The sequence below is a fragment of the Echiichthys vipera genome (genome assembly GCF_963691815.1).
Source record: "Echiichthys vipera genome assembly, chromosome: X".
NCBI classification, from domain to species: domain Eukaryota; kingdom Metazoa; phylum Chordata; class Actinopteri; order Perciformes; family Trachinidae; genus Echiichthys; species Echiichthys vipera.
The window spans coordinates 15,162,034-15,189,934 of record NC_139825.1 but is presented as its reverse complement, the minus strand read 5'-3'; the positions used below and the strand labels follow the sequence as shown (position 1 = coordinate 15,189,934).

Sequence of the window (27,901 nt, the reverse complement as noted above, 5' to 3'; positions counted from 1 at the left end):
AACATTGCCCACTCCAGTTCAATGCCCCCAACCTCCACAGAGATGCCAGAAAAGCTCCGCCGGAGGTGTGAGTTTAAGATCTCTCGAACAGGGGCCTCCTCCAGACGTTCCGAGTTCACCCGCACTAGTCGTTTGGGCTTACCTGGTCTGTCCAGAATCTTCCCCCATCCTCTGATCCAACTCATCACCAGATGGTGATCAGTTGACAGCTCTGCCCCTCTCTTCACCCGAGTGTCCAAAACATACGGCCTAAGATCAGATGATACGATCACAAAATCGATCATCGACCTTTGGCCTAGGGTGCTCTGGTAACACGTACACTTATGAGCATCCTTATGTTCGAACATGGTGTTAGTTATAGACAATCCGTGACTAGCACAGAAGTCTAATAACTGACGACCGCTCGGATTTAGATCAGGGAGGCCGTTCCTCCAAATCACGCCTCTCCAGGTGTCTCCATCATTGCCCACGTGGGCTTTGAATTCTCCCAGCAGAACTATGGAGTCCTCTACTGGAGCCCCATGCAGGACTCCATTCAGGGTCTCCAAGAAGGCTGAATACTTTGAACTGCTGTTCGGTGCATATGCACAAACAATAGTCAGAGTTTTCCCCCCTACCACCCGCAGGCGTAAGGAGGCCACCCTCTCGTCCACCGGGGTGAACTCCAACACCGCGACGCTCAGCCGGGGGTTTGTGAGTATCCCCGCGCCTCACACCCTGGGCAACTCCAGAGAAGAATAGGGTCCAACCCCTATCCAGGAGTACGGTTCCAGAACCGAGACTGTGTGTGGAGGTAAGCCCAACCAGATCTAACTGGTAGCGCTCCACCTCCCGCACAAGCTCCAGCTCCTTACCCGACAGAGAGGTGACATTCCACGTCCCCAGAGCCAGCTTCTGCTGCCCATGTCTGGTCCGTCGAGGCCCCTCACCTTCACTGCCACCTGTGCAGCAGCGCACCTGACCCAAGTGGTTCCTCCTGCGAGTGGTGGGCCCACAGGATGGAGAGGAGGGAGGTGCCACGTCACTCAGACACCGGTGGTCAGGGAAGCTGTCCGACTGAAGAAGGAGGCCTTCCGGGATATGTTATCCTGGAAGACTCCGGAGGCAGTTGCAAGGTACCGACAGGCCAGAAGGGCTGCAGCCTCTGCTGTGTCAGAGGCAAAGCAGCGGGTGTGGGAGGAGTTCGGAGAAGTCATGGGCTCCGTGGCAAACCCGGCCACCAGGCGCTCGCCGGCGAGCCCTCCGTCTGGGCCTGGCTCCAGACAGGGGCCCCGGGCTTCCTCCAGGAAGGGTCTCTCTTCCTCTTCCTCGTTTGTCCATTGAGTCTTTGTGAACCATTCTTAGTCTGGCCCCTCGCCTGAGACCACTTTGCCATGGGAGACCCTACCAGGAGCACTAAGCTCCAGACAACACAGCCCTCAGGTTCACAGGGACACACAAACCTCTCCACCACGATAAGGTGATGGTTCCCGGAGTGGATAAAGTAGATGACCTTCTCAATTATTTTTTCTCACACTGTGCCTTTATTTTTTTTTCTAAAATAAAGTGGTTGTAGAACTGTTGACTTTCCACTTTTACTTAGTCTTTCTATAAATATAGGCCTACACGAAGCAAAATGTATTAAATGGAGGCCTTTTCACCCACATTATAACATGCTACCTGAAATGCTATATTTTGCAAAATATACACATATAAACATAAACACACAGCAGCTTTGTGTAAGTGAAATGAACAGCCAAGCTAGCATCTCTGTGAGGCTGTACTTAAGGGCACAGCTGGGGTTTGAGCTAAATGCTAACGTTAGCATGCTAACATAGCATGATCACCACTTTAGTGTGTTAAGGCTCTGCAAATTAGCACTAAACAGTAAGTACAGCTGAGGCTGATAGGAATGTCATTAGTTTTGCAGACATTTTGTCATAAACAAAAGTATTGGACAAATGATAAACTGGTTACCATGGATATGTGTCCCCCTTAGGGCCTTATTTCGGATAAAATATGGAAGATGTTTAGCAACAAATAATTTTTTGATCTTGTTTGAATTGTTATCACAGTTTGTTTTTTAATTTAAAATATATGAATTATGCAAGTCACTAAATTATGATAGTAGCCTACCATTTAGTTTCGTATGAAACCGCTCAGTGAATTACAGCTCTCACAGAATTTATGTCATCAACACCTACATGGCCTTGGCACATTTCACTACATTCTTACGGAACGGGGAAAATAATTAAAAGCATCTTTTTGATCAAGGACGAGCAAGACCCTGTGCTTGTGTGAGAACATCCTGATATGAAACACACAGGTATGTCGCTACAGCAAGATAGAAAGTTATGACATCATACATCCCTTTTTGGATTGTAGCCTTTTTAATTATGTATTTTCACAGCTCTTCAGATTTTTAAGGCAAACTGCGACTTTCTTGACTTGCAAAATTTCCTTTTAAATTGATAAATGTGTAATCTATGAGACAATTTCAATGGGTTCGAAAAAGGATGTCTCTCACTGTTGACTGTACAAATCTTTTCCAAAAAAAAGGCCCCATGGTGGTCCACTGGAAGGTGGGAGAAACTTCGGCTTCCATTTCATAGAAAAATACGTCAACTTCATGGTGGTGCTAGTCTTAATATATCACAGGATACGTCAAGACTTTTGCCTATTGGTAAAATACATCATATGGGCACCATGAACATCTGAACAAAATTCCAGCAACCTATCCAAGATTTATCAAGACATTTTAGTAGGTGACACAGGATGGACTGAAACTTCAGGTGTGAAACTGGTGACACTGCAGCTTAATGACTAAAAAAAACAGAGAGAACGGAGAAACTTAAGGTTAACAAAAGACAACTTACTCATTGTTTCAGTGTTAATTTAATCATACAAATCGTTAATTATAGATACAGGGGGGGGGGGGCTTTATTTTGACAGTTTCTCTTCAGATAAATGTGCTATTTTAGAACTATGTAAACTTTCATCTCATCCACTCACCGTGCCACCCATCTCAAACCTGTACATTGTCACAAACTAAAACTATTGAATGAATCCAGCAATATTCAGATTTCTCACCATCTGTCTCTCACACACCAAAACACACACAAGCAAGCTCACAAGAAGGAAGCTCACACGAGAAAGAAAGAAAAAAAACGATGTGACTGAAAAAGGCAACGCAGAACAGTGTATACTGTTTGGGAGGAGGACTCTCAGCTGACTCTCAAAACAAATACAGTAGCACTGCAACACAGACTGCTGGTGATTTTGATAAACCGGGCACACAATCGTAGATGAAATGAACACTAAACATCAACACTGAAAATGTAGATGTTCTTAATCACAACCAGGAGAAAGTTTGATAAATTATCCCTTTAGAAAAATATAACACTATCAGACTTCCATGAACAACTTTTCCCATTTAGTTTTTGAGACCAAAATACATGATGAAAGGCATTTTGTCTGACAAAATTGACATACAAATTAAGGTGTGATAGCAGACAGACCATTTAACTCATTCCTGGTATGCAAACATGAATCATTTTTAAGCTGAGACATCGGTGCAGTGATCAAACTGATGCTTGTGGTTAAAACAAACCGGGACAATGGGGGAGAGCAGATAAGCAAAACAAAACAACTTTCTGGAAAATGCTGGAGAAAAAAAACAACCCACCTTTCCTCAGAAGTAGTGGACAGCGTTGTGCAAATAGCAGTAACAGAACATCAGTGCTAACAAAGCTGATGCAAACCATTCATTTCCATATTCAATCTACAACTTGTCACTTTTTTCTTTACAATGTACTAGGCATGGTTTCAAGTTGAAGTTGGTCATGTGATTTTTTAGCACCACCTGCCGGCTGTAAATGGGAATTTTATTGCACCTGCAGTGCACAATAAGACAGCATATAAATATACACATCCAGTAAAGCTCCCTCCATATTTAGGTGTATGTGAATCAACAAGTCATCCTTTGCCCAAGTAGTATACACCATTTTTATGTCAGTTAAATCCAATGAGAAACCATAACATACATGCATACTTGAACAGGTATGCACACATACATATATTTAGGATAAGCCTGCGAATGTTCTCATTTGTCCAGGTCATCGTTATCCCCAAAGCAATTTCAGTCAAAAGCAACTGGACTTGGTTATTTGTCTAGGAAGACGTTCCACCTCTCATCCAAGATATATTTAGGATACATACTATAGACATGGGCTCAGAGCCTACAGTCACTCCCCAAAATAGATTTAGATGGCTTTTTAAACCCTTCCTCACACCTCACTCGCTCAAACTCATTTGCAACCTTTTGCGCTTCAGAATCTACTTAAAGCGACACACACACACACACACACACGCAAGATTTTATCTTTGGGAGAGACAGGGTTCCTACACAGGAATGGTCCATATTTTTGTTGCAAAAGTCAAAATGGAGGATATCTGCTATCTGGTGTGTTAGTGTGTGGAAGCTAATACTTGTTTCAGAACACAGAAACAACATAAACACAGATTGTTTTTACATTAACCACAGAGTGATGTAATTTTGCGATCGATGTTTTACTGACTGTGAATATGTCTAAAAAGGCTCTATAAGTTGAATGACAATTGTTTTTGTTTGTTATTTTTGTTTTATTGTTTTTCCCAGGTCCATACATATTATTTGACCTTGGTCAGCAACCTGGGTTGAAGAAGGGTCAGAAATGGCTCAGTTTTAGCCTCAAAGGGTGGCTGCTGTAACTTTTAATACAAAGACAAATATTGGTGGTAACTTCTAGACCTCTCAGATATAAGTATTCTCCATTATTAAGTTCTCAAAAGTATTTTTGCAGTCTTTGTCTTTTTCAATCACAAGCTGTTTAAAGCTGAAAATATTATCAATTGCTTCCACTTCACTGACCGTTCCCCAACTCATCAAAGTGTACCACACTTATGGACCACATGAATGGTACATTCCGCAATTTTTCGAGACTTTCTTTTGTACTTTCTCAGCCATTTTCAAAACATTTCCAAGCCTGTGTAGGAACCCCTAAGAGAGTACTTAGCTCAACTGTCCATGGGAATAACAAATTGTATGTAGATTGTTTAGGGTTGATCTTCCATTAAATTAGTTGAAACAAAAGTCGTGTGTATCTTTTTATGGTTTTATAGCACTCTTATGAAGCATTCACACATGCGAATCCAGGTGTCGATGTCAGGTGGGATGCTTCATTGTAGCAGGTATAATCCATCACCTCATTATAGTTTGTGTTTCTGTGGAAAGGGCCACGGAGTCCGGGAGAAGGTTGCCATGAGTCAATATAAAACAACTGTTCCTCTCCCCTCCATCCCGGCTCCTCTGCATTTAAGGACTCCCAGGGTGTCCAGCTCCTCGTCCACCTTGGTTGTGTTGGTGAAGGGGAGGGGGGGTCTTTGTCGTTCTAGCTCTGTCCAAATGGATAGGGTCCGTGAATACCCTGGAAAAAACAAGAGAGGGGGTATTAGAGTTTATATAATCAAATATGTGAAGAGGACGATACAATTATTAAAAGTAACTAAAGCCCCAAAACAAATTTTTCAGCTGAAAACAAATGTACAGGGTTCCTCCGCCTTTTCAAAAGTCACATTCAAACCTTTAAGTTTTTCCAGCACCTTACAGCTGTGGTATACAGTAACTACATTCAGTGGTCACTTTATTACACATGCACAATATGGTACAAAAAGTTTCCTTTTATAATACCAGGGGGTGTTGTACTGGACTGCATTATTTCGGGGGTGTTTTTAATATTCTCCTAAATAAATATAGGAGGACAACAAATAAAAAACAACACTTGATATAATGCAGTCTAGTACAACAGCACTGCCAACTACAACTTCAAATTATTTCCAGCAATGTCAACAAAAACTGAAAATGATAAACTTTGTCGAGGCATTAAACTTTGCAAGTGCACATAATATGTATTTATTGAACACCAAAGAGACATTTTGCTATTCTAAATACACTTCTGTGTCATGGCACTGCCCGTTGCCGTGGTACAGAACTTAAATTATTAATTAATTAAAACATTAGTATTACTGTTGATGGATTCAGTTCCAAATCTTTCAGTTTCCATGTTAGATGCACTCCAGACAAACCTCTGTGGTTTGGTTACTCTAAGTAATTCAAAACTAAATCAAGCTAACCCGTGCAACTTACAGCACACTCAGTGTGGTGTGTACTGTATGTAAGAGCTGCACCACTGTCTGCTACTATTATCAGTTTCAGGGCAGTAACAAAACCTACAGTACTCAGTCAGTGCCCTGTGAATTAATGTCTCATTTCAATGCCCTAACTGGATGACAAAGCTATGTGGTTCTGGACAGTCAGGTTCAGCCACCCAGGAGAGGCCCATGATAGCTGAAACTGTGAATAAAAGGCTGAGCTATGTGAGGCATGTATACGTCTGTATATAATAATGAGGCACCACCTGAGAGATTCAGGTGTGGCCAAGTTGTAACCCCATCAGGTAGATGCAGTAATACTGGACCTTTCGTCAACAGAAACCATAAGCTTAGTTTAAAGAAGTTTTTGCTTGATTTTTCTTTGATGCATGTTGCAGTAAATATGCAATATTAACAATTCACAAAATATTGACAGCAATACTCATGTAATGATTTTCAAATACTTCATCATCATAGCGTTAGTCACAGTGCATCTTTGACATAAACTGTAATGATCAGGGGGAAAAAAAGTTTCCTGTTTTGGGGGACGAGAAATTACAACTTTTCTAAGGTAGCATTAGTGGGGCAAAAAAATCTTAAATTTAGCCTGAAATATTAGTCTCAAGGTGTGCTTGATCTCCCATGAATTTGATCATTAGTTTTTGAGGCAGATCATCTAAAACCAAGTTGTCAGACAAATGGAAATTTGGACTTTTTGGTGGTGCTGGATGACAAGTCAGGTACCAAACGCCATGGCAATCCATCCAATAGCTGTCAAGATATTTCACTTTGGATCAATGTACCAAGAGCGACGACTCTAGTATGGCTAAACAACTATTAAGCAAGCCATGTATTATAAATACACGAGAATAAGGAAAGAAAAAGAGAGTACTTTTCCCCTGATGACCAGCTGGAAAACAGTTTGTTCAATGTTAAATGTGTTATACTCTACAGGCAGACAACACTATAGTGAAGGAAAGATAAGGGTTATTCATCAACCTGAACACTGAGACTGGAACTGTCTGAAACCTGATATCTCACCAGTTGCTGACCAAGATGCTGTGAAAACGGGTGCGGTTATGATGACCCCTCTTAAATGTTCCTAGACCAACACTTTAGTCAGGAGTACAGTTTCCAAAACTAAATAGCAGATTGTTGTTGTTGTTTTTTTATATTGTGCTTGATATGTGTAGATATTCACTGTGCCCTTTCCACCCTTAGGCCAAAATGTCTGGTTATGCACACCAAATGTGAAAATCTAATGAGCAGATTGCCATATTTACTAAGCACACCTCTACGTCCCCAGTGAATGACTAACTCTCTGTGAGCTTTCCTCTAGACTACCCTCAAGCAAAAACATTTTATTTCACAAACAAGCTTTCTAATTATGTAAAAAGGCAGGCAGTAAATACATTTGCTGATCACATCAATGATCAAAAAGGGTATACTCTTTGGATTTCAAGACCCTGAGAGCAACATCCTCAGGACAAATGTGACTGTTTTAGGGGCTCTGTTGGTAAAACACTTACATTTTGTGGAGTGTAATGAACATTGGTCTTGGTGCTACTATGAACTTAAAACTACTGTTCAAGAAATGTCAGAAAAAAATATTACTAGTTTATATAGATTCATGGTGACCCAATCCAGGATGAATGTCAGAGTGTTTAAATTGTTAAAGGGAACTTGCGTAAAGCAAACTTTAAACTAGATCTGCCTGTCCTATCACAGTAGCTTCAATCATAGTGGGGTGGATTTAGCTTTGTAATACACTGCATCCGCGGTTTCTGCAGCACACCGTTCTTTTGATTAATCAGATGTCCTGATGTGACTTTTCTTAGAACTGAACATTTAAGTTTTGACTAATGAAAGTTCAAACAAGTGCATATCAACCAACAAATCAATCCATCAAGCATGTAAGGTGACCCCTTAAAGAAGCACCTAATATATCATACTAAATAATAGCCGTGTTTCCATTAGCCCTGTAGAGTGGCGTCTCGGAAAGTGTCAGAGCACATCCTCTCAAATGGCCTTTAACTTGCTGTGTTTCCATTACAAGAAAAAGGCCTGAGAGGGATTTGCGAGACTCCGGAGGTGACGTATCATTCTGAGTTTGGATCAACGGGTGATCAGCTGATCGGTGATACAGCGGTGCGTTCTTCCTCAAGAGAAATACGGAATAGTCGTAGTTTGATTTAAGGTTGCCCGTATTATTCACAACGTCAACTTCCACCTTAAATATTCGAGGCACTGAAAGAGAGAGAGAGAGAGAGAGAGAGGAGAGAGAGAGAGAGAGAGAGAGAGAGAGAGAGAGAGAGAGAGAGAGAGAGAGAGGGAGAGAGAGAGAGAGAGAGAGAGAGAGAGAGAGAGAGAGAGAGAGAGAGAGAGAGAGAGAGAGAGAGAGAGAGGAGAGAGAGAGAGAGGGGAGAGAGAGGGGGAGAGGGAGAGAGAGAGGAGAGAGAGAGAGAGAGAGGGAGAGAGTGAGAGAGATCATTTTCTGCGCTGTGTTCTTCTACACCACTGGATAAAAGTCTCTACTCTAATTCACCGTGTTGTTGTGGCATCTTATCACATCCTGCTGAGAGCTACATCCAATCAGTAACCGGGTATATATCAGGGGACAAAAGAGGCCCTGCTCTCCGACAGGACATTTCTCACATGCAAATTATGGGCGTTTTTGTCGAGATAGACTCGCCTCATTCAGGGTAGTCGACCATAGTGGAAACGCACCTATTGTAGACGGGGGTGTAACAGTTCAACAAGCCCACGGTTTTGTTAGTATTTCAGTTTCTGGTTTTCAGTTTGGTTTGCACTTGAGGGAGAAGAAAAACTACTATTCCCAATGCTCCTTTTAGGGGTGGGGGGAAAATTGATTCTTAGGTACATCGCCATGCGGACGCGGAAGATTCACAAATATCAAAAATTTATTTTGGAAATGTTAAATGCTAAAGTATTGTTTATGAAACGCAAAAGGCAGAACTAAGAATCGCAAAAATGCGGAACTGTGGCACGCGGACAGTCTGCGGTGTTGCACATAACAGAGGGCACAGCAATCCGACCGGTGTGTTGGATTAAATGTTATTTAAATTAACTGGTGACAGTGAGACAGATGTTCATGCATTCAGGTTTTATTATGATGAAGTGTTTCCTAATGTCACAAGACTAGCAGCACATCGTCTTGTGGCTTGGCATGGATTAATATTACTTTTGATGGCACTGGTTCAGATCTTGTTAGGGACACACATTCGCCAAACAACGGATGATATTTTCGTCACAAAGCCGGCTCATATTACACATTTTATCACAGATGAGTGGCGTCTAGCGTCTCATGTGCTCGGAAAGAAAGCCACACGGCTGCAAATATGGCTGAACTGTTTTGGATTGTCTATTGTTACTTATTGCTAATACTCTGCTAAAAAGTACTAAGTACTCACAGTGTGAAAAAATAAATTTTGTATAGAAAAAAACTATGCATCAAGATCCATCCAGAGGGTTGATAATATATGAAATCAACACATTTCTTTCAAAAGCAAAAGTAATACTCTTCCTATTTAAAACTGACTTAAAAGATGATGGTGCATCCTCAAACATTACTTTTTCACTCCTCATCTGCTACGATCCAATCTCCACACTGTATTCTTGCCTTCGGCCATTCCATACAGATCTCACAGAAACCCCCTGCTTTGCTTCTAGTCTATTTTTGTTTCTTTAAGTGAAGCGTAATCTGCATAGACAGCTATTTAAATAAAACAAATTTTCTGCTATATATGCGTTTTTAAGTGATTAACCATATCTACATTGACTGATCAAGGCTCTAAATATCCCAGTATATCACTACAGGCCGATTCTGCTCACTTGCTATAGTGGGAAGGGAAAAAAATAAAAAATAAATTCAATAGATACAAACACTTGATTTCTCACGATGGAGCCGACATGAAAACTATTTTGGTTCAGTTCATTTCTGTTTTCATTCAGCCTGAAGGAAAGCAGGTTAGCCAGACACGTTAGACAGACGGGCAGAGACGTTTATGGAAGACGGAGTCAGTATGGACTAGATGACAGACGACATGCTTCCAGTGGGGATTACATGGAACCGAAAAAAAAATGCATCTCACATGCGCAAATCAGGCCGTGATTGGAGTAGTGGGTGGAAGCATGTCCCATGATGTAGTTTTAAAGTGGTAGTCGTGTGAAATGTGAAACCCTGCATTTGATTCATACATACCTGACCATAAGTCACCACAGAAAGATTGGTTTGGAGACCATTTGACGTCCTATTTACAGCATTATGAGACTGTCCATTTTGATCTTGCTGGATTGGCTCTTGTGTGCGTTCCCACGCTCCGCCGGGATCTCTGTAGCTGTTGTCAGTGGCATCATGCTTGTTCTTCTGTGGCGAAGCAAAGGGGTTGAAGTCTCCCTGCACGTTGCGCTGGGGTTGGGTATTAAACTCTGTCTCGAAGGAAGACAGCTGCTGGGTCACGCCGAGGAGACCTCCAACTTCTACACTAAGAATCACCCAGATTACATCTATGGATAAAAGAAGCATACACAAACATGGGATGACTATATAACTGAGTCCACCTACCAATTTGCTGATTTCCTTTTTGGTACAGTGTATAAAATACTTTTGGTTTGGTTGGCCATACAAAACCAGCAATTTAAATATTTGGGCTCAGAGAAGGTCTGATGAAAGTTAACATTAATAGAATAATGAAAATAAATGTTAGTTGCAGCCCGTATAAATTGCCTCGTTAGAAACAAATCCAAATTTTGGTGACTTCATACCTCCATAGAATAATCCGGTTGCTGTACACATCCTCCACTGACCCTGGTACATGCCTGGAGCTGTGGGACTTCGCATCTGCACGCTCACATCTGATATTTCCTGGGGGTCAAGCGACTTTACCATAACTGTGTTTACATGCCCAAACTGATCCCCACCAATGTATTTGAGACAAACCCCAGGTGGCCATGACTCTGCACCTATAGTACACAAAGATGAATGCAGTCAAAACCCAGTTCAACAACGACACCATGGCAGTGTAATTTATATTTGCTCTTGCGCACATTAAATACTGATTTAGAAATGCTACTTATGCTGTGCAAGCTAAACATATGGGTGTGGTGACATGCTACACACCTGTGTTTTTTATTCTCCAGGTCTTTGTAAACGGTGTATCTGGAGGAACAGATTCTCCCTCCCCAATTGTCACGTCTTCAACAAAGGACATGGATGGCGTGATGACATTGGGACTTTCAAAGTCATAATATGCACCAATAGCAGCCTGCAGGTTCCTGTTCCAACAAAAAGAAAGAGCATGGTTTTACCAGAAGATGACATGTGACTCTGATCATGAAATTTTGGTTACACGCTAATATAAAGATAAGCTAATATCTTTGTGCAGATTGTCCTGTCTAGAATATTTTTTTTCAATACACAATAACAAAAGTTGAAAAAGCAAAACAGATTATTCAATAGCAAAATAATTGTTAGTTACAGCCGGATAGATCTGTCGCTCCTCTGAACCAGCAACAGAAGATGTCACAGAGTTGCAACAGCCCCGAGCAGACATGTGTGTGAATGGGAAAGAGTCGACCCACAGGAAGGTCAAAGTGTGATAAAGCAGCGTTCAGAGTAGCCTAAGTTAGAAACACTGCAATATTCCACGTCTCTTCCTCACTTTTTTCTCTGTCCTGCTCTCAAACACACACACTTGTGGGTATTGCTGCAGTCTGTCTCTCTCCTTCTCTCAGCTGACAGTTTTGCTACATGTCGAGACACGGTAAGGTACAACTTCCACAGGAAGAACTACAGAACTGATTTGTATATGTAAAATTGGTGAAAAAAACTTAAATGAAAGTGACCATTGTGTCATCTGCTAACTAACTGATCATGATGGTGACTTCTTGGTGGTAACCCTGTTTTGGTACACAAAAGGGCTACAATCAGGGCTGTTAACTAGCTGCCACTCGCCAAGTGCAACTAAAATATTCCCCTGGCGACTTAATTTTGGAGGGCTGCATGCCACGGGGCGGGTAAATATTTGTCCCGTTGGTCGTGCTATAAATTATGCATGATATAGCAAAACATTGTAGTAGCTGTAAAATGATAAATCATGACTTTAGCAAACGGTAGCGCTAAAGCGGTGATTTGTTGTGTGTCGCACTGAAGTAGCTCCCCCTGCGTCATCGCTATAGAAAATAGTTCCCCTCAGAAGCAACGCAGCGTCACCGCCACGGTCATATAAAAAAGAACGGCCAGAGAACACAAAATGGCGGCCCATTCATTCTTATGGAAGGCTGTTCGGTGGCGCAGGCTCATTGACACATAAAAAGAACGGACTGCGGACACAAAATGGCGCCCCATTCATTCCTATGGAAAGCTGCTCAGTGGCGCAGGCTCCCCTAAGGACGCCGCCATGTTTGCTTCTCGGGAACGCGGGAGGATTTACCGGATGTAGAAATGCCCGAGCGCCAAGCACGAGCGAGTCTGTCTCGAACGAAGGACGCCTCTTATTCTTTAAGAGTGCGATATTTTCGTTTTATTTTTACTGTCCCTGGTATCTATGGCTCGGTAGTTAGTAGATTGAGTAAATGTTGTCTATAGAAGTAGTTGGCATATGTTTATTTATTATTTAAATTAGCCGAAATAGTATATAATATATACTGTATTAACGGTTTGAATCAAGCAATGTGATGTTTGTATTCTTTAGTGAGCTTTTTAAAATGTCAATGCCCTGTCTAAAATGTGCCAAAATACCATATAAAGAAAATAGTATTATTAGTTTTACTTATCTGTCCTAAGCACTATCTTGAACATAACTGGAATTATTATATTTATATTATATTTTTATTCATATATTTATTAGGAATAGTACATCATTACCAATATTGTAGTAGACTTAAATTGTACACTGGCATAGACTACATAGCTAAAAAAAAATAATAGGTGTAGCGTATGAAGTTACAATGTTTATATTAGCCTACTAACAATGTTAGGAAATTACGTACCATCATCTCCTATAATCAATACGCCCGAGCCTAAAACGACATCTTTCATTTCATGTAGGTCATGCATGCTAGAAAAACATTTTACTGTGTCCATGAGATAAACAGTAATAATAAAAATATTGGAAACAATGTTTTAAAAGTGTGAGCAGCGGAGTTGTGTCTTTGCCTGAGCCTTGCTCTGGGCCTTTAGGGAGATGGGAATAAAGCTGCTGAATTACTATTACTAAGCTCTACATTCAAATAAACCTACATGATAGCCTATGAGTAAACTAGTTTCAGTGGACAGGTCCCAGTATCATGTGATACTGTCATCTTTCCAGTCCTGATTTCCAGACTTTAAAATGAAAATTGGAAAAAAAATGTTATTTGTTTTTCGTGGTGGGACCACCCTTTAATAAAAAGATGTGATGAAGGCGATCAATCAGTTATTATAATGGATTAATAGACCTAGAAAACTACTAAATCAGAAAGCACTTTATCTGTTGTTGTGCGCACTAGTCTCTCCACACCTACAATACTGTACAGAGGTGTGGGGACACACTTATAAAGGCAACACACATCCCCTGCAAATACTCCAAAGGGAGCTTTGAGAATTTTACATCATGCCAATTATAGAGCACATACAAATCAATTATTTATCAAACAAAAAATACTCAAATTATATGATTCAATAAACTATCACATGGTACAGATGATGTACAAGGCTGCCAAAAAAGCCTCCCTCACAACCTGCAAATACTATGTATTTCTTATATAAACTTTCTAGTGGTCAAACTTTGGTAAACTTTTAGTATGTCAATAAGGACACATCATACTACCACAAACAGCTGAGAAAGCTTTTGTTAGATTTTTTTTAGGGCTAGGTTTTTTTTTTTCATATAAGCTGACGTCTGTTAACTAAAAAGCTTGATATCAGCTGATCAGAGACCACTTGTCTTTTTTTTTTAGACCACTTGTTGTCAGACGTTGATACATCCCGACTGGTTACGTCATCATCAGGCTAACGTGAAGTGACTGACGCTGCCTTCCTTTGAGTTGTGTCTTCCCAAAAGAGCACCGTTTAAACTGGCTCTCATCACTATTGTGTAATATGGAGAGATAAACCACACCGCAAGAGTTCCCTCTGCTTAAACTAGCCGGTTTGCTCTTTGTTTTTTTCAGATTTTACCATATTATTACAAAGAACTCACAGTTGGGGCAAACTTTACCGTTTCCACTTCCGCTTAGTTACCCCCGAATGAAACGACCGTTAGGAGTTCTAGAGCACTAACTGGTATTTGGAGTTCTAACGTTCTAACACTTACAGCCATTTCAAGTGGGAGGTGACGATGTGCTGTTATTGGGCTTTAATTTGGCGTTTAAACGTGTGCAAATGAGCTAATTACACTGCTAGGCAACAGGCCCTTGTATCCCCGCGCTCACCAGTTAGTCATGTCCAGGAAGAAGGCGCAGCCGGCCGGGTTGAGCTGAAAGCCCAGCAGCCTCTGGAACTCCGATATGAGGACGTCTTTGTCCGTGGTGCCCATGCAGCTAAATTTCTGCATGAGCTCCGCGTCCACGTCCATGTCCGTGCCCTCCATGTGGGTGGTGGGGTGTCCCGTAGCGGAGACGGGAGGGGGGGGGACTTCTCTCTCTTTCAGTTTAGTCCGAGGACTTGTCCAGCTATATCAACCTGCTCAACAACAACAAGCGTCAGTGCGCATGGCAGAACCGGGGTGTGTGTGTGTGTGTGTGTGGGGGGGGGGGGGGGGGGGGGGTATGTCTGACGTTGTAACAAGCCCCGCACGTCACCTTCGCCAATCACGTAAGGGGGCGTCGACGTCATCTGTTGCTATTTGCAGCCCACCTTTTCATTGGTTAGTCAATTAATCATAGCTGCTCTTTTTGCAGCTGAGTATCAGGTATATCAGAAGTTTTATATTGTTACATATTATATATTATATTGTTATTAAAAATAATGATATTGATTCCTGATGATGCTGAGGATGCTTTCTAATGGTTTCTCTTTTTCTTGAATTACATGAATTATTTTTGCTATTAGCTAAAGTTTTTACTCTATTTTGTTTCGTTGTACCTTCTTTATCTGCTTATGTTACGTTATCTAATTACCTAGTTGGTTACTGGGACTACGTCTGACATGGTTTGTTGGGGGGGGGGTAGTGGGATTTATGTTGGGGGGTTTCTTTTTTACTTTTGGAAGTGCTTTAAGACATTCCCACAATTGTTATTCTAATCTTGATAGATAGATAGATAGATAGATAGATAGATAGATAGATAGATAGATAGATAGATAGATAGATAGATAGACAGATAGATAGATAGATAGATAGATAGATAGACAGATAGATAGATAGATAGATAGACAGATATACAGACAGATATACAGACAGATAGACAGATATACAGACAGATAGACAGATATACAGACAGATAGACAGATATACAGATAGTTAGACAGATAGATAGATAGACAGATAGACAGATAGATAGATAGACAGATAGATAGATAGACGGATATACAGATAGTTAGACAGATAGATAGATAGACAGATAGACAGATAGATAGATAGACAGATAGATAGATAGATAGACAGATAGATAGACAGATAGATAGATAGATAGATAGATAGATAGATAGATAGATAGATAGATAGATAGATAGATAGATATATAGATAGATAACTTAACTGTCATTCAGGTATACACGTAGACATGGTGAACAAAATTTTGTTGCATTGACTCAAATGCAGCAAGAATATCAACATTCCTTTGATTGTGAGTTCAATAGTCTTATGGCCTTTATTATTCGGGGGGAACGCTTTAAGCATTTCCAGCCTATGTTATGTTATCCTGTTCGGCCATTTTATTTATTATTGGTGGAAATGCTTTAAGCTGGCTCTCACTGAGCTGGCTTCTGAATGGCTCTCACTGAGCTGGCTTTTTGCACAATTTCATCTTTTTTAATTTTCAAATTTCAAGCCTTTTTAATACTGTTGCACATATTCAGCTTTTTTTAAATTCTCTCAAATATTCAGCTTTTTTTTTATAATTTTGCGCATATTCAGCTTTTTAAAATATTCTCTTCTTTCTCTGCATTCCCATGCATTTTCCGCAGGAAATGCATTCTTAATTATAAAATATTTAGTTTATCAATGAAAACCAGGTTGCTAATTTTTCAGCTTAGTAAGAGGTATATCAGGTGTTTGAAATTTGATGAACTATACAATTTGTAATACTGATAGACTGCTGATTATGTTGGATATATTGATTTAATTATTAATTAATTATATACTGTACTGTATAAAGCTGTAGATTTTCTGTGCCTTTTCCTTGAAAAAATAAGTTTTATTTTGTGTAGGACAAAGTATTTATATTTATATTTTATTAATATTTTACTGTTGGCTATTAAAGCATTTAAATTAATGACAAAATAATTTAAAACAATATTCTTTAAAAAGTCTTTCAAATATACTTGTTAAACTGTGTATTTGTAGTAACAATTCAGCAAAACTACACAATTCCTTAGAAAACCATTTAAGCCTGTTTTCACACTTTTAAGACATTTGTAATTTTTGGAATCATCAACTTCACACTTCTATATAACGACATGTTCTGATACCATATCAATTTTCCTATCTTGGTTGAAAAATAAGCCTTAATATGAGTTAAAGAAAGTGCATAGTACACTAAATCTGTATAATTGTTGTTTTTGATAAATTACAGAGTGTTAACTTTAAATAACTGTATAGTTGTTCTTGTAAAGTAAGAATACTTTGTCTGTACCCTGTTCCCTATTCTTTCTATTACTATAAGTCATGTTGTTTTATAATTGGTTTTGGATCTTATACTAGGTAGAAATTAAAATGATAATAGACTATTTCTGGAGGTCTACTTCACTTAAAATATGCCTGCATGAGCTTCACTTGTAAGTAGTCCTTTTTACATTGAGGCAGGCCTATTGCTAGGCTACTTCTTCTGCCATGGTATAGCCCTATAGTTCACTGTTATTTAGCAAAGTAGACTAAGTGTTGGTTTGTTGAGCAAGCCACCAAAATAATCATGAACAGTATACTTGGAGTGGGCAATATTTAAAATTTTAATATAAACAAAATGGATTTGGATCAGTGTAATTTGTGATTAACAGACACTAATACTTCCAAGCAAAATGTTTTTAATACCTACTCATAGCTGCTCATTTTGCAGCTGGATACCGGATAAATCAGAAGTTTATTATTGGATTTATTAATAATATATTATTATTTAATACTTAAAATAAGCTTGTATTTCTCTTTGGATATAGTCTACCTAAGCCACTAATTATCCATAGCTTTAAACCCAGAGTTGCTATAAATAGCATATGGATTATTATAAAATTAGTTTATCAATGAAAACCAGGCTGCTCATTTTGCAGCTTAGTACCAGATATATCAGATGTTTGAGAGTGGATGAATTGCACACTTTGTTATACTGATAGACTGCTGATTAGATCGAGTATACTGATTTAATTATTCATGAATATAAATAGCTGTATATTTTCTTCAGCTTTTAAAAAAAAAAAGTGCGAAGGTAAAACTTGGTCCACTGGGGGACAAAAACAGCTTAAGGTATTTTATTAGAGGTATATTTTTCGTGTGGCCATATTTTCAGGCGGAACTATCTGTCGGCGGGTCAAATATCTGGTCGGAACACTTATTTGGAACACCGGAATCGCGCTCTCGACCGAGATTGTCGTGGATCATGCCTAAGTAAGTACTGTTATTTGTTCTCTTTTAATGCTTACTCTGTGTTTCTACGTTTCGAAGAAATTGATTATTGTTTGCCCTTGATTTTAGTATAGGGCGGCGGTGAAACAAACTTAGAAGTTTGAGGAGACAAAGTAGATTGTTTCCGGTGAACGCCGTGATCTTTGTTTGGGCTGCGTGTATTTGCTGGACTCAATGACTCAAAAGCCTCGATGGTAACGACGATACCCGTTTTTTTTTGTTCCAGGGATAAACGCAGATTATGCGGATGGTGTACCAAGTTATAAAACGACACTTATCGCACAGTAACATTCATTTACCTCCAAAGTTATCATCGTCACTGGGACCACGGCTTTGTAAAGTGGAGCTGCGGCAGACGACAACTCTTCCTAATAAAATAAGACAATGAACCCCACATTTATTTGTGTGTGTTTTAAATTTAGTCCTGTTAAATAGTGTTGGACACCAAAAGTTCTTGCAGGGCATCTTGTAACATCTGCACAATATACATAGTATATTGCACGCGTGACTCCTTCACAACTCAAACATATTCCTGCAGAAAGTTTTCCTAAAAATCTTTTGTAATGTGAACATGGTGGCTAAATCTACAAAAAAATATGCTAAACGCTAAAAAAAATTCTCTCCATAGGTTTTACTGTGATTACTGTGATACCTACCTTACACATGACTCGGTAAGTTGTGCTTGTGTTTTCCAGATCAAATTGCTGAAAAGCATGATATAGTCTGTTGTATTCTGCTCCTGTAAAATATTCTAAAATCTTTTTCTGTTCTAGCCGTCAGTAAGGAAGACCCACTGCAGTGGCCGAAAACACAAAGAAAATGTGAAAGATTACTACCAGAAATGGATGGAGGAGCAGGCTCAGAGCCTGATCGATAAAACAAGTGAGTCGATTATTGGCTCAGTTACCTGGAAGACATGGCCGAGTGAATCTAGCAAAAGCTACTGCACTTGCTGTTGCTTTTGCCACTCAGTTGAAATTACTTCCTGAACAGCTGCAGTTTTAAATAACGTATGATGAATAAAACATTAGAATTGTCATAGAGAAATGCGGCCGTGAATGTGGATTTTTAGACAAGTCAGCTCTTTTAAAAGTTTAACTTAAAGGGAGCGTATTATGAAAAACTCTGTTTTCCTTGTTCCTGCGGGATTACAACAAAAAACTGTTCCAATGCTTTTGCTCATATTTGGGCATATGGCTCCAAATGCACAAACTGTGAAGTAAGACAACTCATTCAGTTTTTGTGTAGAATTCAGGTACATTCAGACAGATAGTATGAGAAAACAATTTGTTGTTTTTTATAACATTATGCATGTAAACCAAGTATACCAAAAATCCAAGTATGAACCTGAACATGTCCCCTTTTTCTAAATCTGAAAATGACCTCTAGTGGTAGTTATATATTGCTGATTTATTTGATTGTGCAGATAACTGTCTACATACTCACGATACAGCATGATTGTTCATCCCCATATTTAATATCCTTGCATGGACAAGAGTAAAGCCTGTTAGTATCCCACACAAGGCATGCTTATGCACGTATGTGGGATATCCAAGCTCCTTGCTAAAATAATGCACTATGAACACCATCTCACTTGAGGCCCTTCTAAGATTACAAGCCACTAATCCACATAAGAGACGCTGGAGCGTAGTATTGTCTACTGTGGAGGAACATGTTTTACACAATAATTTCTCTTTTGCGAGATAAAACGAGGAAAGGTTACACAATTTTCAGCATAAAGAATGCATAAAAAATACTGTTTTGTTTTTTAAAGTAGACAATGGGTTTTATCTGTATTTTATTTTATAAGCACCCAAATACTTAATGTTGCAGTGGACTGCAGCATTGCTACACACACATCTTGACCTCGTAGTGTATTTTGCTTTGCAGAAATGTTCGAAAGACCCCACACAGTGCACTTTGTGTTGTTTGCATTCAATGTATGTAGTATGAAACAGGCTTCAGTTGATTCTTTACAAACAAGCAAGCAGAGACAAGAGTGTGTATTAATGCCATGTATTTTCTCCAAACAGCGGCTGCCTTTCAACAGGGAAAGATTCCTCCCACGCCGTTCCCTGGTGGCCCTCCCCCAGGTGAGTCCATCGTCTTTTGGCTCTGCAGTAATTTGATTAACTAAACCGTAACGCCAACCTAGGCTGTTGATAGTTTGATTCATATTAAATACGTAAAGGCTGTCAGCATATCAAGCACTATTGAAATGAATTTCATTAGAATAAACACTCAACAGAAGCCTGTGAATACTGGCTTCTGTTGACCAGCCTGGCGTACATGAACTGATGAAGCCTCTTGGATGAGAGGTGAAACGTCTTCCTAGACAAATAACCAAGTCCAGTTGCTTTTGACTGAACTTGCTTTGAGGATGACTCAACAGAAGCGTGAAGCTTTTGGTTCCTATGGGATTACATCCGATTTTAAATTGATAAAAAGTACTAACCCAGGACGTTTTCTTCCACCCTAATACCGTAATGTTATTTCCTGCAGCTGATATAGTGCTGTGGAAATAATAGTACACTAACATTTGCTGTTTGTAACACAGGTGGTCCTCCTCGCCCCGGCATGCTACCAACACCCCCTATGGGAGGTCCGCCTATGATGCCCATGATGGGGCCTCCACCACATGGAATGATGCCTGGTGGACCCGGTAAGAAAGGCATTTATTTGACAAAGCTAAACTCATTACTAACTTGTGAAATATTTAAAAGTTCTTGCACAAACTGAGTGTTTTTGGCAGTTCAGACAAGAAGCTTTGGCTGTCACCTTGTGTCAGACTAGTCAAGTCAGTCATTAGCAGTGTTTACTGAACAGAGGTTCATCTGTTTATGCAGTTTTTGATACTCTTATTTGTTTCCATTTGTCACAAATAAAGAAGTTATCAGAATAACCCTGTTCACCAGATATAATGGTAACACTCTGCCTGTTTAAAAACAGCGAAAAATCCAGTTGCCCCTTTTCTAATTCCTTAGGTTTCTGATATTTTTTTGGTTTACATTTATTTTTTACTGTAGGTCTCTAACAATTAGTTGTTTGATAATTAATAAATTATTTGATTTTTCAAGAAAATTGTAAAACATTAGCTGTTTGTTAGAAATATGAAGATTTGCATCTTTTTATATAACTGTCCATCAAATAGTTTCACATTTGAGCTCAGGCTCAGGCACATTTCATTTAAACTTTAAAAAAACATTTTATAGATTAAAAGATCAGCTGATTTTTTTCTTTTTTGGTATAAATAGCCAAAATATTAATCAATAATGAATATAAACATTGGTTGCAGGCCTCATGTTGGATGCTAAAATCAATCAAATTGTGACTTTTATGGAAAGGTGTTGTCATTATCAAAACTTGAAGCTGTGAATCCCTTCACCGTCACATGTAGGAGGCATGAGGCCGCCGATGGGAGGACCCATGCAGATGATGCCAGGACCACCACACATGATGCGTCATCCTCGACCGATGATGATGCCAGTCAGGCCGGGCATGATGCGACCAGACAGATAAGACCGGGTGGATTTTCTCCGCTCTTTGTTGCCATGAACAGACACCGTCTAGTGAAGACACTTGGGTTAACACTTGGATTTTTCAAATCATTTTTTTAAATTTTCAAACCGAACTCTTCAACCTCAATTCTGAAGTCACTAATGTAATTCTATCACTATCATAAAATTACTTTTTTTCCCTTGTGCTGGAATTGTAGTGTTTATTACTTTTCACCTCCATTTCAGTCGATTTCAGCGCCCCCCTTTTTAAAGTCCTTTTTTTTATTATTATTATTAAATGTCCTCTCTTGTGTTAGTATCAAGTTTGAAATATCTTGTCTCCCTTTGACAGACTGTTCAGCATGCACATTTAAAGAGCGTGTTTGATATGAAAATATTTGTTACTATATTTTTTCTTTTGTTTTAGGATTTACATGTTTTTGTTATATTTCATTACGTTGTGAAAATAAAGCAGTGATTCCAAAACTGTTTCTTTTTAGACTCATCCATATGAACAAGGTGCATTTTTAAAGTTTAAAAGGTGTGGTTTAAATTCTTTTGGCTGATTCGACCTCTAGTCATGTTAAAGCTCTGGTTAGCCAAGAAAGAAAAAATCTGTAAAACCTCACTTTAAATTGCACCAGGTCAGAAAACCGCAGATGCGCACATTGGGACTAGCTAGTGAACACCGTGGAGCATTTAGCAGTGGAAGAGTCAGATATTTTCCCCAGGAGCAAGTGGAGAGCCAGACAGAAAAATAAGTGAATAGGACTCTCAATGAACGCAAATGCCACTTCGTATCTCCTGGATGTGTGAGGGAATTATTTTGCTTACATGTTTGTCATATCAACTTTATTAATTGTATATCAGTGTATCTGTTGACACATTGATTTGTGGATGCTGTTGAAGAAACAAGCAGAGACTTAAAAAAAATAATTTTAGTCTGCAACTTAATGCAATGGCAGCATAAAGGCACGGCGTGGGACGTGTGTTATAAATGGGGATGCAATTAATTATAACCTACAGTGTGTTGTTTTTGTCAGATCAACTTTCAAAAACCCAAATATATTAATTTTGTTTAATTAATAGTTATACATGACAAAGAAAATCATTTAATTCTCACATCTGAGAGACTAGAACCCGCACATTTTTTCCCATTTTTGGCCTTGGCCTAAAAATGACCTGGGTTGTGATTTTTCTGGAACGTTGAGTCGTGTATATCAGTTCCCCCTGCTGTATATACATAAAAACAAAATCGAAAGTATATGCACAAGCCATGTTTTTCTCCGCCCTGCCGGCTTTCCTACCTCTGCCTTCAGCATGGAGGAAGTCAGTGTAACAGAACTGTCCCCAAATTTTTTCTCCTTGGGAAAGACATTAATTGTTCTAGTTCAAAATGTTTTCACCTTGAGCTTGCCAAAGAACTACAGAAGACAACTGATTGTTTATGCTCCAATATGAAGCAAACTCAGGTGTTCTGTAAACATTAGGCACATTATTTGTGCCTGGCACTTTAAAAAGATGTCAAACCTAAATTAAGTAATTAAAGTGAGCACTTTCGCTGGACAGAAAATAAGTTCTTGATTTGAATCCAACCCTGCCACCTGAGGTTTTGCTGAGTGGGTTTGACATGTTCTTGCGCCTGAAGGTGTGAATGTGTTTTAAGTGTGTTAGCCTTGTGACAGACTGGTGACCTGTTCAGGGTGAAATCTGCATCCTGCCCAGTGCTTTCTGGGATAAGCATCCCCCTCTTGAGACTCTGAATATTAGCAGCAGATGTAGAACACAGATGGATGTTTAAAATATAGTTTCACTAGACAAATGAGAACATTGACCCAGCCCTCATTAGTTTATTCAGTCAAGCATGTTTGAAGAATTACAGCTCTTACATAAGAATCTGTGGCTGCTAGTGAATCATTATCTCAGCTGACATTTGTGTCTACAATGCCTTGCAAGAATTCTGCACACTCCTAGCTGCATTGTAACTTTTGTATCTATAATCACTGACATCTGTCTATAATTATGAAAATGTCTCAACAGATGGAGCTAGAGAGTCGTAGTGTTTTGCAATTAGAACAAAGGCACTGGAATGATGTGCAATGACTGATTATGTGCTTCCATGGACTTTTTTCTATCTCACGCTCCCAGAGGACATTTTTTGTGGCTGTATGGTTTAGGAAATTTCTAGGCCACATATAAAAAAAGAAACAGATTTGTTGGGGGCAATAGCCATATGCTTCACGCTGTGTTTGCCAATTTACGTATATAGTTGCAGACGGGAGGGATAAAGCACTGCAAAGACAATCCAAACACTTCTACTGTGAACCACATCAGATAACTTTTGGTAGCTGCTGTCAGTCATGCATGTTGTAAATTGGGATCTTCAAAGAGACTCTGGTGGATTACATGTAATCTCATGGCCACTTTAAAGGATGGATTCCATTAAAAGTCCTATAAACATCCACCTCAGCAAGACAGGAATAACACCATGTTAATGCACATTTTATGCATATGTCGAGCATAGGCGGATGCCCGTGTGTCATCTTAAATCTGAAGGGTCTTTATGAATATTCATTCTAGTCATGAAGTGGAGTGTTGCCCGGAAGGGAATGAAGTGGAGTGGGAAAAAGTGTTTATGAATAGAGCTCAGGAGTTGAGGAAATAAGCCTTCATCATGAGCAATATGCATCATAATAAATTGAACAGCAGGGAGACCACTCGTGAACGGACACTGTAGGGCTTGATCAGATATCTTGATTGTTAGATGAGAAAAATGTGGTTGGATTATTCGCATATTTTCAACAATCGCAGGAGAAGTGACCTTTGGAAGAAAACCGCATTCCCTTGCTCGTACTGCACTGTAAAAACACAGACTTACTTTTTTAGGGGGTTATAAATAAGGAGCTGTTATGACTCACAAGTTTAAAATGTCCTTATAACATAGTCTTTTATCTCCGGAAATGTGTTTCATCCACGTTTAATTTATACCAAGTCAGACTGCCAGGATGTAGGCGGTGGGCATAAGGCACACGTAAGATGTTAGCCTTTAGAGCTTTATGCAAGAAAGGGTTTATTTTAAACCAAACCCGTCTTTTCCTAAACTTAACCAAGCAACTTTGTTGCCTAAACCTAAGGGCGCACCCACACTTGCCATTCGTACCGTGCCCAAGCATGAATCGGGACTAGAGTCTAGTTCGTTTGACCAGTGTGAGTACAATTTTTCCGTGCCTTGACTTGGCACGCTTCCCTGCCGCGGCCCGGTTAAGAGAGTAGGGCTTTAGTAACGCACAGATGCACATGTACGAGCATGAGCATTTGTGGCGGTCCTGAGACCCGTGACGGACATTTAAAAAGATGCCGTTGCAGGGTTTGCGGTGGTCTGATGTGGAGGCGGAGTGATTACTGCAGATTTGGTCAGATGAAAATATTCAAAAGCAGTTTTAACAACAAAAAACCTCAGAGGGGTGATGACTTATATAAGCAAGGAGCAATCGAGCAGATGCTTGCATCATTTCAAGTAATGTGAGTGCTAGCGGGCCTGCGCTGTGGGAGAAGGGGGGGGGGGGGCAATCATGCTTTGGTTATAGCAGAATGAAAATGGGTGGAGCCATGGTCTGTTGGTTGGTTTCAAATTAGGTCTAATTAAATGATCATGTTCTGAAACTAAGCTAAAGCTAAAGCTTTGTATTGGTGTTAAAATGGTCAGTTTTTCTATTTGAAAAAAGTTAAATGATGGAGGCTCGTTATGGTCTTCTATCTGACTAAATGAAAACAGGGTGGATGAAGATTGGTGCCCATTTCAGCCATGGTTTTTATCCGTAAACCTGTCCTTTTTAAGAGCTCAGCAGCCTCCTATTTGCAACAGAGTTTCACATCAATTGTTTATGTGGCTTTCGCAGTCTTTCAGTGAAAGTTTTTAACCATAAAAGTTCTCACTTGCGTTCAGTTACCAGTGAGAGGAGCTCCACTTCTAAAAACTACTGACTTAGTGACAACGATGAATTCAAATAGCATGTTCAATTTAAAGATCCAGAGTTTAAGATTTGACAACACAAGTTAGCAGAAATTCAAATTCAAAGGAAAGGCGGAACATATGAGACGGAACCCAAGAAAATGTGATAACCTCCGCCAAGGAGGTTGTGTTCTCAGCGTTTTCTGTCAGTAGGATTACAGAAAAACTACTGGCCTGAAACTTTGTAGAAGGGTGTTGCCTGGTCCAAGGACGAACCCATTAAATTTAGAAGCGGATCAGAATCACGGCACTGATACACTGATATTTTTGACTTTCAACAACATTATGAGAGAGGGTCTGAATGCTGCATTCATGTGATGTCGGAATAATCAAAATTTACATGATGAAGATGATGATGATGATGATGATGAAGTCGGAGGTTAACACCTCATTAGCGGAGGTCTGTGCTCTTCGAGTACCCTTTTGGTTGTATTTAATTGACTGGAAGTCAACTTGACTATATCTTTTTTTTACAGTGAAGTTCACACTCACCTCTTTGATATTCCTGTCATACAAGTGAACGCATTAACTTCCTGAATATCCACTGTCCAGGGCTCACAGGAGAGTCACTTAGAAAGCTATTCTCTGCAGCCCGCAGACCCATCAGCAAGGCCATGAAGGAGAGGGGCTTAAGAAGGACAGCTGATTGATTAACTGTTATACCAAACAGGTTTGACTGTGACCGCCGGCCTGCCGCATCCGCCCGGATTTACACTCTGAAGAATCATTTGAGTTCTGTATTCATGATGATGCATCTTTTGCTCCCAGCATGCAGTTGGCATTCTTACCACTCAACAGCCTTGGTTGAATGGAAAATGATAATCCCCCCCAACTGTCAATTCCTCCAAAGCCAATTGGCTCAAAACTGCATAAAGACCAGGATGATGCTACGGAGTACGGCATGATTGCGCAGGGCTGCTGGGTGGGCTATTGATGAAAAGAATCGGAGAGAAAGAAAGCAGTCTGCAAGGCAAAGACTTGGGTAGATTCTTTCAATACCCCCTGCTTCTCCTTTTCCTCTTCCCTTTTGTCTCTCCCTCCAACTCTATTCTGCCTCCTCCTCTTCCCTCTCGTCTCGTTCTCTCTGCTGTCCTGCTACCAACACTACCCTGTAATTTAATCCATTTAGTCATGGCTCCAGATCAATATCCATTTTCCTTGGCCTTAGGGAGAGTCTCTTGAATTTGCTTGTTTCAAACAGTGGTTGTGTTGGCCAGCAGGGGCTCCCATGGGCCTGCGGGCTGAGACAGATGTAGTATGCCACAGTATGTGAGAAAACAAAGCAAAGCTTACATCTAATCTCTCACTAACCTGCTGAAACAAGACACAGCTGTAGATGTAGAGCTGTAGACGCTTTTATATCTAGTTTCATATTTTTTAATAAACATTTTTATTGTACTTTGCATCATTTAAAATATAAAAAGACCCTTCTTGATCACAGATTTATAATTCTCTCACTGACATGTTGAAATGCAACGCCCAGCCGGTAAGCAATTGAATGACATCAAAATAGATTCAATTAAGGCTAATTTGATTAGTTGGCCTTGTAAGTGACCAGAAAGAAAGATGGAATTATCATTTCTTCACCCTCCAGGATTTGATTTACTGTCTGTATAATGTAACATACTGAGATGGCAGATGAATCTTTACTTTAAAGTACAATGAAAAGGTTAAATTACCACAAAAGGCTTATTAAAGTGTCCCCGAGCAAAATAACAACAAGCCGTCAGCTATAAGTTTAAATGTGACTTTAAGAATTAGTCACTCGCTAGCATTGGATGAACACTTTGAGCGTACATAACATTGTTAGCTGCCCTACATCAGTATAAACTGTCTTTGGGCTGCACCGTGGGCGGCCTGCCACCGGCCAGCTGTACGCTTTGTGGACACTGACAGTGACTCTCCTTCACCTACTCCACTGTATTGTGCATGTTTTATAAATAACAGTTTTAAATATTCATTTGCATCCAAAGTATTTTGTTCTTCACAGCTGAGTTTTATAAAGTCAAAAGGACAGGCAAACTATTTACAGAACTGTTTACTGACATGGTTGTAAATACTGTTGTGAAGTAAGACAAAAATTGCTTAGAGTTCTGTCAGAATGTTAAATTGTTTTTAATGTATTTACCCTAATTTTCCCCAAAACCACCTATAACACCTCTATTTTATTTACTCATGTTTTAAGTTTGTCAGTGTCATATGTAGGGCACATTTATTCAGCAACAGAATTATTATCAAACCTGCATGAGTATTTATAAATTGAATAATACTGAACACAACTGTATTCTGTAAAGTTTCATGGCTGTCTTACAGTATTCAAATTATCTGCGTGAGGTTTTTCAGACCACATCAATATTTTTTTTATCATTTTCAAACTACGTTATTTCCAACAAAAACATAATAAAATTTAAACAGCAAACATCACAATAAGTTATAAACCAATAAGGGGA

General features: G+C 39.6%; 2 protein-coding genes across 2 annotated transcripts; one reads left to right on the top strand and one right to left on the bottom strand.

Annotated features, from left to right (window-relative positions):
• Positions 1–2,855: 2,855 nt before the first annotated feature.
• Positions 2,856–14,848, bottom strand: ilrun (inflammation and lipid regulator with UBA-like and NBR1-like domains). Its single transcript, XM_083939838.1, has 5 exons — positions 14,602–14,848; positions 11,309–11,463; positions 10,954–11,151; positions 10,391–10,695; positions 2,856–5,444 (listed from the first exon to the last, which is right to left on the bottom strand). Exons 1-5 carry the CDS (start codon positions 14,757–14,759, stop codon positions 5,409–5,411), a joined length of 852 nt encoding a protein of 283 aa, XP_083795964.1. The 5' UTR covers positions 14,760–14,848; the 3' UTR covers positions 2,856–5,408.
• A 3,038-nt stretch (positions 14,849–17,886) lies between these two features.
• snrpc (small nuclear ribonucleoprotein polypeptide C) lies at positions 17,887–21,915 on the top strand. The gene is made up of 6 exons (XM_083938691.1): positions 17,887–17,924; positions 18,571–18,613; positions 18,716–18,824; positions 19,976–20,035; positions 20,500–20,604; positions 21,340–21,915. Exons 1-6 carry the CDS (start codon positions 17,917–17,919, stop codon positions 21,459–21,461), a joined length of 447 nt encoding a protein of 148 aa, XP_083794817.1. The 5' UTR covers positions 17,887–17,916; the 3' UTR covers positions 21,462–21,915.
• Positions 21,916–27,901: the final 5,986 nt, after the last annotated feature.

Bases quoted from the DNA above. Each gene is read 5' to 3' on its own strand.
- ilrun (XM_083939838.1), bottom strand. From the start codon at position 14,759: ATGGAGGGCACGGACATGGACGTGGACGCGGAGCTCATGCAGAAATTT. The intron at 11,464-14,601 runs GTGAGCGCGGGG...TTGTTGGAACAG, and splicing joins TTCCTGGACATGACTAACTG to GAACCTGCAGGCTGCTATTG. The intron at 11,152-11,308 runs GTGTGTAGCATG...TGTGTACTATAG, and splicing joins CTGGAGAATAAAAAACACAG to GTGCAGAGTCATGGCCACCT.
- snrpc (XM_083938691.1), top strand. The intron at 18,614-18,715 runs GTAAGTTGTGCT...TTTCTGTTCTAG, and splicing joins CCTACCTTACACATGACTCG to CCGTCAGTAAGGAAGACCCA. The intron at 18,825-19,975 runs GTGAGTCGATTA...TTCTCCAAACAG, and splicing joins GAGCCTGATCGATAAAACAA to CGGCTGCCTTTCAACAGGGA.